Source organism: Bos indicus, chromosome 24 (genome assembly GCF_029378745.1).
Source record: "Bos indicus isolate NIAB-ARS_2022 breed Sahiwal x Tharparkar chromosome 24, NIAB-ARS_B.indTharparkar_mat_pri_1.0, whole genome shotgun sequence".
Lineage (NCBI taxonomy): Eukaryota > Metazoa > Chordata > Mammalia > Artiodactyla > Bovidae > Bos > Bos indicus.
Window position 1 is genome coordinate 26,059,520 of NC_091783.1, and position 11,172 is coordinate 26,070,691.

Here is an 11,172-nt window from a genome sequence, read left to right on the forward strand (position 1 = left end):
GGAGTCGCAGAGAGTCAGACACGACTGAGTACATATGCACACATGCATTATGTGGGAGAAAAGATCTGGGCAGTGAAGTCACTGCACACCTTTCTCAGTTCCCAAGAACAACTCAGCCCCACGTGAGGGGAGGGAGGGACCAGGCATGATCCCTTTTACAGGAAAACTGGAGTCATCCTGAAAATATGAATCATGTTTGTACTAGCCCTGTGGAGAATGATTCTTCTAATAGACATTAAGACAAGATTTCTGTTTTTCTGGGAAGTGAAGGAAGGACAAACCCTAAACTGTGGAAATCGAGCATTGTGGACAGGTGTTTCTTACTTGTTAAGTCATTTCTTTGACTCCGAGCCCTTAAAGAAGCTACTCAGCCAAACCTTTACTCTTTCCCATCCTCTCTTTCAAAGTCAGCTCACCAGGAATGTTTTCCAATTTTTGGGAATATTGTGAAAATATAATCTTTGTTGTGTTTTTAGGAATATGGGGACAGTTACTAAGAACACTTTTGAATAATGCAGTGCTTTTTAAATATGTATTTAGACATTTAGTCATAGCTTTACATTATTCCCAAGTATTTTAAAAAAAACTTTACTATTTGAGTTAATTAGTACTTACATGTAGCTACTTAGTTGTTTTAGTTACATTGTTCGTATAATTATTTTGAATATCTACTAAATATTTCAATAGCTTCTTGATAATGTAAATCAATTAAGTTGTCTTTTTTGTAGCCTAGAGTCTAGAAGATAGCAGCGTGGAGAAAACACTCTGTATCTTGTGAATTTATTTTTCTTTCTTCCCTGTGTTCTCTGGTTATGGTTTTATAATTTTGACTGTATGATTTATAAAGCAGTGATATGGTCTAAATGCCTTGGTATACATAAGAATTAGAAATGTTTTATTAAAAGCAAATAAGATTTTTAAGTTAATAAAAAGCATGCAACATAAAGTGGTTTGATATTCATGTGTCCTATTTGCTAACTAAAATGTATGTAGTTATATCATTAAGATTCCTATTGAGTATGGTAGGTTTGTAATAAATTTATTTTGAGGATATGGGTGACTGGATTTTTAAAAATCTTATATAATAACAGTTGCTTTTTACTGGTTTGGCTAAGGTTTTGTTTAGAGTACTCTGAAACTTCAGAGTGGGGAAGGAAGGTCAGACTGTTTGAGTATGCATTGGATTCAGGAAGCCAGTCCTAGCCAGCATAAGGCATGGCCATTTTTCTCTGCATGCGATAAGATCACACCCACTCCTCTCTGGGAAATTTGCAAAATGAGCTGGGTAATTGAAAGGAATCATTACAAATTTTAAACTTGATTTTTAAAATTAATAATTATTTTTGAAAAATTCATGAAATATATGTATGTATATATGTTGGTGATACTATTTTTATAATTGGTTAGATGCAAGATTATGTGTCAGATTAGAGAGATCAATAGATATGTATCAAATTTTTGAAATTAAGATTTAAAAAAATCCAGAAGTATTTTAATAAGCTTCATGTTTATCAAGGAAAATTCCTTAATTGAATGAAAATATTTATGTTTAATTACTTAAGAAGTATTTAATTTAGGAGAGTTCAACACTTTAATAACTGATGTTTAGAGTAAATTCAATTTAGAAAATTAAGCCCTTTTTCAGGAGCTCATTTTAAGTACTCTGTAAGACACAGTTTCTTCCCAGGTGGCTCAGTGCTAAAGAATCCACCAGCCAATGCAGCAGACGTAAGAGATGCGGGTTTGATCCCTGGGGTGGGAAGATCCTCTGGAGAAGGAAATGTCAACCCACTGCAATATTCTTGCCTGAGAAATCCCATGGACAGAGGAGCCTTGCGGGCCATAGTCCATGGGGTCACAAAGAGTCAGACACAACTTAGTCATTAGACAACAAGAACAAAGATGCAGTTAAGTGTAGAAATACAAAACTGGACATTGGATCCTGAATCCCTCAATTAAAATCCTAGTCTCATCATGTACTAGCTGAAAAACTTGGGAACATTATCTAATTTTTCATCTATAAAATAGGTATAATAATTCTACTAACTTTATAGGTTTGTTGTGAGGATTAAATGAATTAACAGGTCTGAAACACATAGATGAACCCTAGCCTACAGTAACTGCTTAATAAGTGTTAATTACCTCTGGACGTAAAAAAGATGTAAAGAGCCACTGTGATATGATCTTTTATTATTATTACTCATGTCAAGGCACATAGAACTCTTTCTTGAGCCTCAGAAAGAGATAAGAACCAGTGTTCCACTGTCCAATGGTATGATTTGCCGCCTGTGCAACTCCAGGGGACATTGTTCACATTGTAGTGTATGTGAACATACCTCCTGGCATTGTGCAGTGTACAGCCTGGTCAACTGTGCAGCGGTCATACAAGGAACATGTGCACATTACACGGATTCAATTATTCAGAGTATAATTATGGATAGTAACCAGTAGCCTGTGTAATTCTTGTAATGAACTTCACAAAGCAAACCCTCTCCTTAGGCTATCAGATTGACTCTTAACTGGAAAGGAAGAGCCAAAGGCTAAGAGGTTTATGAGAAGCATCACGGACACCAAGTCTTCTAGTTCTAAATGAAAACCGGTTTTGAGTATTAAGCAACTGGGAATGGTAATTGATGGAAGTAAATAATCACATCTTTCCCAAGGTTTGCACGTCAGTCAGGGCTGGCGTGAATCGCTTGGCAAGGTTATTCTGATTTTAGAATTTTAACTGTTGGAGAGGTTCAGGAGGAAATTAATTTTCATATATTCACCAGCATTGGAAATTGGATTGCTTCATCAATGAAGAGAAGGAAGGATATGTCGAAGATTTTCCTTCTGTTAAAAATCTGGGCCACTTAGCATACAATTCTTTTCCTAACAATTTGCTTTCTGGATGTTCTCTAGAGAAAGTGGTTGAAGGGTGTTCTGCTGTATTTGGGGCTTCCCTCATAGCTCAGTCAGTAAAGAATCTGCCTGCAATATCGGAAACCCTGGTTCGATCCCTGGGTCGGGAAGATCCTCTGGAGAAAGAAATGGCAACCCACTCCAGTCTTCTCGCCTGGAGAATTCCATGTACAGAGGAGCCTGGCAGGGTATAGTCCATGGGATCCTAATAGTTGGACATGACTTAGTGACTAAATCACCACCACTGCTATATTTAGAACACATTCTAACTCAGAGCTTGGTATTTAAACTACTATATTTTTTTCTCAGCATGAACACTATTAACTTGTTTAAAACATTGTGCTTTAAACATCTTTGGATTTCAAACGCTTGTATGAGTTTTGTAATGAGTAAATCTTTACATAATAATATTGTAACATGAAATTAAATGGCTTATTGTTCAGATGCTATAGGAGTGTTATTCGACAGACCGTGTTTCAGATTTAATGGACTTCTGTAATACTGACCAGTAGTCTCCTTTGAAGAAAACATTGTTTTGAAAAGTTTAAATCTTTGAAGACAAGTATTTTTCAATCACAAAACCTTTCCCCAAAATGTTTACTTGGTATTGTGCAAAACGGATCAAGCAAACATGGGAGACAGAGAAGTGTTACATTTTACAACATGTTAGTGTTCCTCACACAGTCCCCTCTCAATGAATCTAGAGGACTAAAGCAGTTACAATTTGGGGTAATGCTCCAAGTTTAAAATTGTGTTATTTCCCTATACCCACTATCATTTAAAATTCAGGTTTAATTTTTTTCTGCCAATTTTCAAAAAATTAATCTCATAACTGTTTTTGATATGCCCTTTCACTCAAGAAAAATTTAGGTTCTGGACATTAAAACTAATGTCAGTAGTTGTTTAAAATAGGAAGGCAGACTATTAAGGCGTTATCAAGTTTCATCTTCATTACTAAAATATTACAAATAATAGGAAGTAGAGTCCTACAAAGCACTTTATATTTTCCGGAACACTTTTTTGCATTCATTGCTGTTTCATTTTTACTATGGTCATTCTCATTAGTCAGGGGGATATGATTATTCTTATTTGACAGCTGAGGAAGCAAAACCTGGAGTGAGTCAGTGGTACAGGCATAGGCTGAAGTCTGTGATTTAGCTTTTATGTATCACCTCTCTAGGCAACCTTTGTGTGGTCATAGGTTGGTGGAATTAACTCAAAACCTCCGAACAGGTCTTCCAACTTTCACACCCCACCCTTCAATAACAAAAGATGTACATTCCCACTCCACAATGCTTTTAAGGACATTGTTCTTTTCCCATCACCACACCATTTCGAAACTCTGGGTGGCTCCCCACTTCTAAAAGGATTTCACTGCCCTTCACAGAATGCACTTTTCTGTCTGACCCTCATCTGCTATTCTAACTCACATCCGGATTCTCCAAGGCAGCCAAACTAGCCCTTGCCCCTAGGCAAGCGCTGCAGTTGCACCTGCCTTTGCTCATGCTGGGCTGATGACAAAATATATGTCCCTGTGGCCCATCTATATTTATCAGAGAGCAGCCCGAATCTCTTCTGGTCCATGAAACCTGGTTTGCCTACTTTAAAAAGAATTTTTTTTGATGTGTACTGTTTTCTAAGTCTTTATTGAATTTGTTACAATACTGTTTCTGTACTTTTTATGTTTTGGTTTTTTGGCCCCAAGGCATGCAGGATCTTAGCTTCCCAACTAGGGATTGAACCCACACCCTTTGGAAGGCAAAGTCTTAACCACTGGACCACCAGGGAAGTCCCTGCCTACCTCACTTCTGACTGACACTGTCTTCCACTAATGGGATTAAGAGTAGACTAGCACTGTCCAGTTGAAATAAAGTAACGAATGTGAATCACTTATCGAATTTTAAATTTTTTAACATTCATATTAAAAAAGGTTAAAAAGGTGAAATTAATTTTTTCAACATATTTTTAACAAATGTACCCAAAATACTGTCATTTCAATTTTTGTGGACATAAAAATTATTGATGACATATTTTATGTTCTTTTCTGGGCTTCCCCTGTGGCTCAGTGGTAAAGAATCTGCCTGCAGTTCAGGAGACACAGGTTCAATCCCTGGGTCGAGAAGATCCCCTGGAGGAAGGCATGGCAACCCACTCCAGTATTCTTGCCTGGAGAATCCCATGAACTGAGGAGCCTGGCAGGCTGCAGTCCATAGGGTTGCAAAGAATTGGATGCAACTGAGCACATATGCATGCATGTTCTCTTTTTTTTTCATACAGAGTCTTCAAAATATAATGTATACTTTATGCTTAACAGCACATCTCAATACAGATCAACCACGTTTCATGTGGTTAATAGCCACATGTGGCTAGTGGCTACTGTATTGGACAGAGCAGTTCTAGACCACTTAAATAATTATATATGACATTATATTGTTGTGTAAATAACTTGTGTGTTTTCGTATGTGAGCCTGCAAAATTTTCCTGAGGGAGCGTTCCCCCATGACTAGGATTATAGAGGCACTGTGGTAAGGGTTATAGTTTAGAGAGGCCTCATTCAATCATTCATTTACCCATTCTTTGAACAATTGTGTGTCCACTGTAAGGTAGATTTTATGGTAGGCATTGGGGATGCAAAGAGGAATAAAACAGCCCTCTGTGTAAGGATCTTACAGCCACTCCAGAACCAGAAGGGTAACTGAGAGGGGTACACATCAGAGAAGGGAAAGAAACTCCCCTAAGCATGTGGCAGTCCAATTCTGCAACAACACTTCCAGCACACCCTGCCGCATATCCCCTAACTTCCCAGGCTGGTCATTGATCGGGACAGATGGCTGATCAGGCTACCTGCAGTTCATTTAGTTCAGAAATGACCATCTGGAAAGGCGGGGAAGTCATACAACTGCCAGATTTCTCTTTACAACATTCTTGGGTCAATTAGATTCATTAGATTGCCAAAAGAGTTAGTTACACTGTCATAATAGAAATAGACTCGAACAGAAGGGTGTGATACCAATTTTCTGCTTGACCATTGCCATGACAGAGAAGGCTAAGAAATGCTGGCTAACAGGCAGTCTATTCTAATTTTAAGCATATTTAATTTTTAGAAAGTTCTTTCTTGAGATCTATCTCCCTGTAACTTCTTGAAGTCCAATTATCTCAATTTTTTAGATGAGGACATGAGGGAAACTGATGCTTAGGCAAACCCAACTTATTGTTGATAAAATGAGGAATTAGTATTAGGGATTTAAAAAATATTCATTATGGTGTATTTCACTATTTTGATATCTATGTGGAACTGATAATCTTGTGACCAATTTTTTCCTTCACTAAAACAACACAGTTAAGGAGCACACTAGTCTGTAACATCTAGTCTAGTTCTTTGCTCTCCAGATTCCACTACTCTTTTATCTAATACTATATAAAACTTTCCCAGTCAGCAAAAGTTTTACTTTTCTGGAAAACTGGCTTATAAAATATTTTTTTCTCTCTAAAGATTAGATATCTTTTGCACATAATGGCTAAACATAAACATTCTTTTCTTAATAACCCTCCCAACTTCTCCAGGATCAAACATTGCTTTGATTTTAATTCAATGGTCTTAGACTACTTAAAAACATGTCAGGTATCAAGACCAGGCATGTACAATTCTTAGCCATGTGCTTAAGAGGTATATATAACCTTGGGAAATAGACCTCATTCTCTTTTATGTGTTTTGCTTTGTGTAATAGAATAAAAGCCTGAACAAAAAGATGAATAAAAGCATGACTTTAAAGAAAGTGAAGATACTTTGGAAAATAGACCTGCAATCAGGATTAATTAGTTCTCCAACTAAATATGCTAAATGGCAACTTTCAAATTCGTTTCTATCTGGCTTGGTTTTCCATGTGAAAATACAGCACTGAAAAAAAAAAACAACAGCAACAAAAGGGGGAAATTGGTAATCTTTGCAGTTTCATTTTAAAATGTTTATTTCCACTGAACTCTTTTTAGAATTTATAATAGGGATTCAGCAATCAAATTAACATTCTCTAACAAGGAGGGAAACGGGAAAGTTTGCAATTATTAGGGGGGTGGGGGGCGGAAAAAAAGGACTTACCATTAAAATGGCCAGAGCCCCTGTGGTTCTGAAAGGGAGCCAAGCCATGGTTTCTGATTTCCCTGGTGAACGAAGGGAGCTGCCGTTTTGGTCCTTCCAACCGTCGGCATACGACGTCTCAAGAAAGCCCTTTCTCAGCGTCTCTCCTGTCTTCAGGAGTCTGCAGATGGCCTGTTATGCAGATCCTCCCCACCCTAAACCAAGGATTGGTCTCACCAGAAACGCTTGCATCACTTTTGCTCCCAGGTAAAAACTTAGACACACCTCAATTCCTGAAGCAATGAAATCCTTTGTTGGAAGCTGAAAGAGAAGTTCACAGGCTAAAAACCAGTTCTAATAGGAAGGTACCAGATGAATAATAAACTAATCACAGTGTCGAAGGGCAAAATCTAGCCTTGACTACACTGTAAAAGGATCTAGTTGGCTGGTTCTCATGGTGCCAATTAAAACTGAAAAGTAAAACAAAACATCCAAAATTCCCCCAAATCTAACTTGTGGAAGAGCACTTATTTTTAGCTTGAGTGTGTGTGAGTAGATTTAAAGTTGAGCAAAATATATTTTCGGGGCTTCCCAGGTGGCACAGTGGTAAAGAATCTGTCTGCCAGTGCGGGAGACATTGGTTCGATCCCTGAGTTGGGAAGATCCCCGGGAGAAGGAAATGGCAACCCACTCCAGTATTCTTGCCTGAAAAATCCCATGAACAAAGGAGCTTGGTGGGCTACAGTCCATGAGGATCTCAAAGTGTTAGACATGACTGGGCGATTGAGCACACACACGCAAAATTTATTTTAGGTTTTAAGCAATATATATATTTTTTGAAAGAAACTGCAGATCTGAAGAAGAAAATCATCACATCAAGCAGTTGCTAATAATAGGATTTGAGTGAAAACAATTAGAAATAAAATTAGACTAAATACAAATGGTGCCTTGGATATTTGAAATCTATAAACCATGTGTTGCAAAATCAGGTATCTGATAATACTCAGTTGACATCTTTCTGTTGTATTTCTTTTCATTTATAAATTTTTAAAAAAGTAGTTTGCAGGGACTTCCCTGGTGGCTCGGTGGTTAGGAATCCACCTCCCAGTGCAGGGGACGTGGGTTTGATCCTAGGTTGGAGAACTAAGATCCCACATGCTGTGGTGCAACTAAGCCTGTGTGCCACAACTACTGAAGCCTTTGTGCTTTCAGCATTCCAGGTTTTTTTTAAAGGTTTGGTAGAGGAACAATATTATCTTTATAAGTATTTGTGCATCAGGTTTTGGAAGCTTTTTAGTTTCAGAAAAACCATTTAATGAGAGTATTTCAGACAGAAAGGATTTCATAGTCAAGGAGTTGGGAAAAAACACCTTATAGGCAAAATGTTGTGCATTTGGGGGTTTTGTGTGTGTATTTTAAAACATTTTGGTAAAGTATACATAATAAAATTTACTATTTTAACTATTTTCAAGTTACAGCTGAGTGACATTAAATGTATTCACATTGTTGTACAGCCATCACTACCGCCCATTTCCAGAAAAAACTCTTGATTTTGTGATAAAGTTTTTGTAAATAAAGTTTTATTGGAACACAGCCACTCCCATTTGTTTATGTGGTGTAAATGGCTGACTTTGTGGTGAAAGGGCCAAGGTGAGGGGAGTTGAGAATGGACAGAGACTGTACGGCTGCAAAGCCAAAACTATTCAATACTAACTTATAGGAAATGGGCTTCTCTGGTGGCTCAGATAGTAAAGAATCTGCCTACAAGGCAGGAAACTCAGGTTTGATCCTGGGTTGGGAAGATCCCCTGGAGAAAATAATGGCAATCCACTCCAGTATTCTTGCCTGGAAAATCCCATGGACAGAGAATCCTAGTGGGCTATAGTCATGGGGTCACAAAGAGTCGGACACAACTTAGTGATTGAAGTTCTACCACCACCACCAATTTATAAGAAATGTTGGCTTTATTTATTTACTTTCAGAAAACACTTGATGACTGATGACTAACATTGTATACCTTAAATAGCATTTGTGGCAAATCTGTTGGGTATTGATGCTAATGGAGGAATAATTAGTGAATTGTTAAAAACTTGGAAATTTTCCAAAGCTCAGGTTTAATATCCTTTGTAGAATTCCTTCTAAGTTTCATAATGAGTATTTTATTCACTTTTTGATTAGAATCATAAAGTGAACAAATACTGAACCCTTCTAACATGGAAAGACTGAAGCACACGGCCAAGTCTTTCTTGAATTAGGAAGTGGTTTCTCCATGACAGGACTAGCTAACAAATTTAGGAGCATAGAAGCTGAGATGAGCTTTATTGAACTTATTACTGATGTGTGTAATGCATAATTCAGCAATTGAAATGTTGGTTACTTGTGAATTTAGCATCTGAATTTGTTTAACATTGGTGAGAGTTTTGGGTTTAGATGTTTGTGTACTGGGGCCATTTTATTATAAGATAATGAAAAGAAATACACATAAACTAGAAACTAGAATGGATTACCATAATATACTAGAACTTATATTTGAATAAAGTGATTATGAATGTATTTAACTTTTTTCATTATGATTGTATACATTAAAAAAATTTTTTTAAAAAGAGCGTATTAGCTTTACAATTAGAAAAGAAAGTTCTTTAAAAATAATATGAGTACAGAAAGTCTTTATGTATAACATTCTAAACTTTGGGGCAGGGAAAAAGAGAAGAAATGAACTTCAGTTGCTTCCTTTTCTATAATATCTTGCAGTTTCTTCAAAGCAGAGTTAGTGGAGGATGAAGGAGCCTGTTATACTACAGTTCATGGGGTTGCAGAGTCAGACATTACTTAGAGAACAATTATTGTGCTAAAGACAAAAGAGATTTTAAAAATGATAGCAGTGAATTATGATATTCCTAGGAATACCCATAAATTGCATTGTGGACTAAATTCTAGATATGGCTCATTTTTTTTCCTCCTGATTTGCCTTTCCTAAAATTCTAGTTCTTTGACAATTTTTATTAATTAGGCTTAAAAATATTAATTATCACTTTGCTTTTTCCTGACCTAAACACAGGTTAAGGATTTAACTGGTACTTCATTTTTGTATTTTGAAATGCCAGTAAGTAAATTCTTGGTTGGGTGGTGAAACAGAGTATGGGCACCCTTGTAGGAGAGTTATATACCATCCGTAGCCTGATGCAGGCTAAGTTAAGGAGGGTTGTAGAAAGGAAGGACATATCCCATTGTCCACTGGTGGGCAGACAGGACTCCCCTAATCTTCTAGGTGCTCTAGACAATACTTCAAGCTAGCACTTCTTTTTCTTTGCAGGATTGGTGAGCTCAGTAAGGTAATAAAACATCCTTGTATTGGGGCCACGTTTACCAGGCGAGAGGAAGGTAGACTGAGGTTACCCCTGATGGGTGGTGTCTTTCCTTTCTGGGCTCAGCGTGTTTTCACTTGCTAATTTGTTTGTTTTTGTTTGTGAAAAGGAAAGAAGGGAGGATTTTCCAGTGGTTTCTGTTGAGAGATTATGTTATTACTCTCCAAAGATAATGGAGAGTAATAACATATTATTTTGGAAACTTTATGTTTCCAAAGATAATGGCTTTGGAAACATAAGCCCCAACTGGAAGCTAGCTTTTACTGAAGAAGCTGAAATGAAAATGAGGATCCTAATGATAATAATCATAATCATTGGAAAGTATGTGTATACTGTGCTTCATTTCATGCATCGTATTAAAAATATAAGAATGGCACAATAGATATGATACATCATAGGTTAAAGAAGACACTGTTCTTCAATCTGCTGAAAGCTGAACAGATGAAATAAGAAATGAAGCAATGAGTGTTTATTTAAGTGGCAGTGGCTTCAGAGGTTCCCATGATGTCCCCAATGTTCCTAATTTCCTACAGGAGTTCTGTTATTCAAGTAGAGAATCTTAATAAGACTGCCTTCACTGGCAAGCCTTCACCGGTTTTTGCTTGTTTTGACTGGAAATGTATATCATGTATCTTACATGTCAGACATCACTACTTTTTGATATTTAATGGTTCTTGAATGTCCACCAATTCATGAATTAAAATATGGGTTCCACAAATTATGCATTAGCAAAATGTTACGCACATCCCCAAATGGCCTGTCACTGTAGTGATCCATCACTTTTTGTTATTCAAGATAATGGGAATCATGCACTTCCATTAAGATCAT

At 37.0% G+C, this 11,172-nt stretch overlaps 1 protein-coding gene across 1 annotated transcript in view; it reads right to left on the minus strand.

The window, feature by feature from the left end:
• DSG3 (desmoglein 3) overlaps positions 1 to 7,343 on the minus strand; it is a 32,967-nt gene extending 25,624 nt beyond the window's left edge. The window contains exon 1 of the mRNA XM_019986919.2: positions 7,001 to 7,343. Coding sequence (XP_019842478.2) covers positions 7,001 to 7,048 — 48 coding nt within the window. The 5' untranslated portion in view covers positions 7,049 to 7,343. The remainder of the gene's footprint in view (positions 1 to 7,000) is intronic.
• Positions 7,344 to 11,172: the final 3,829 nt, after the last annotated feature.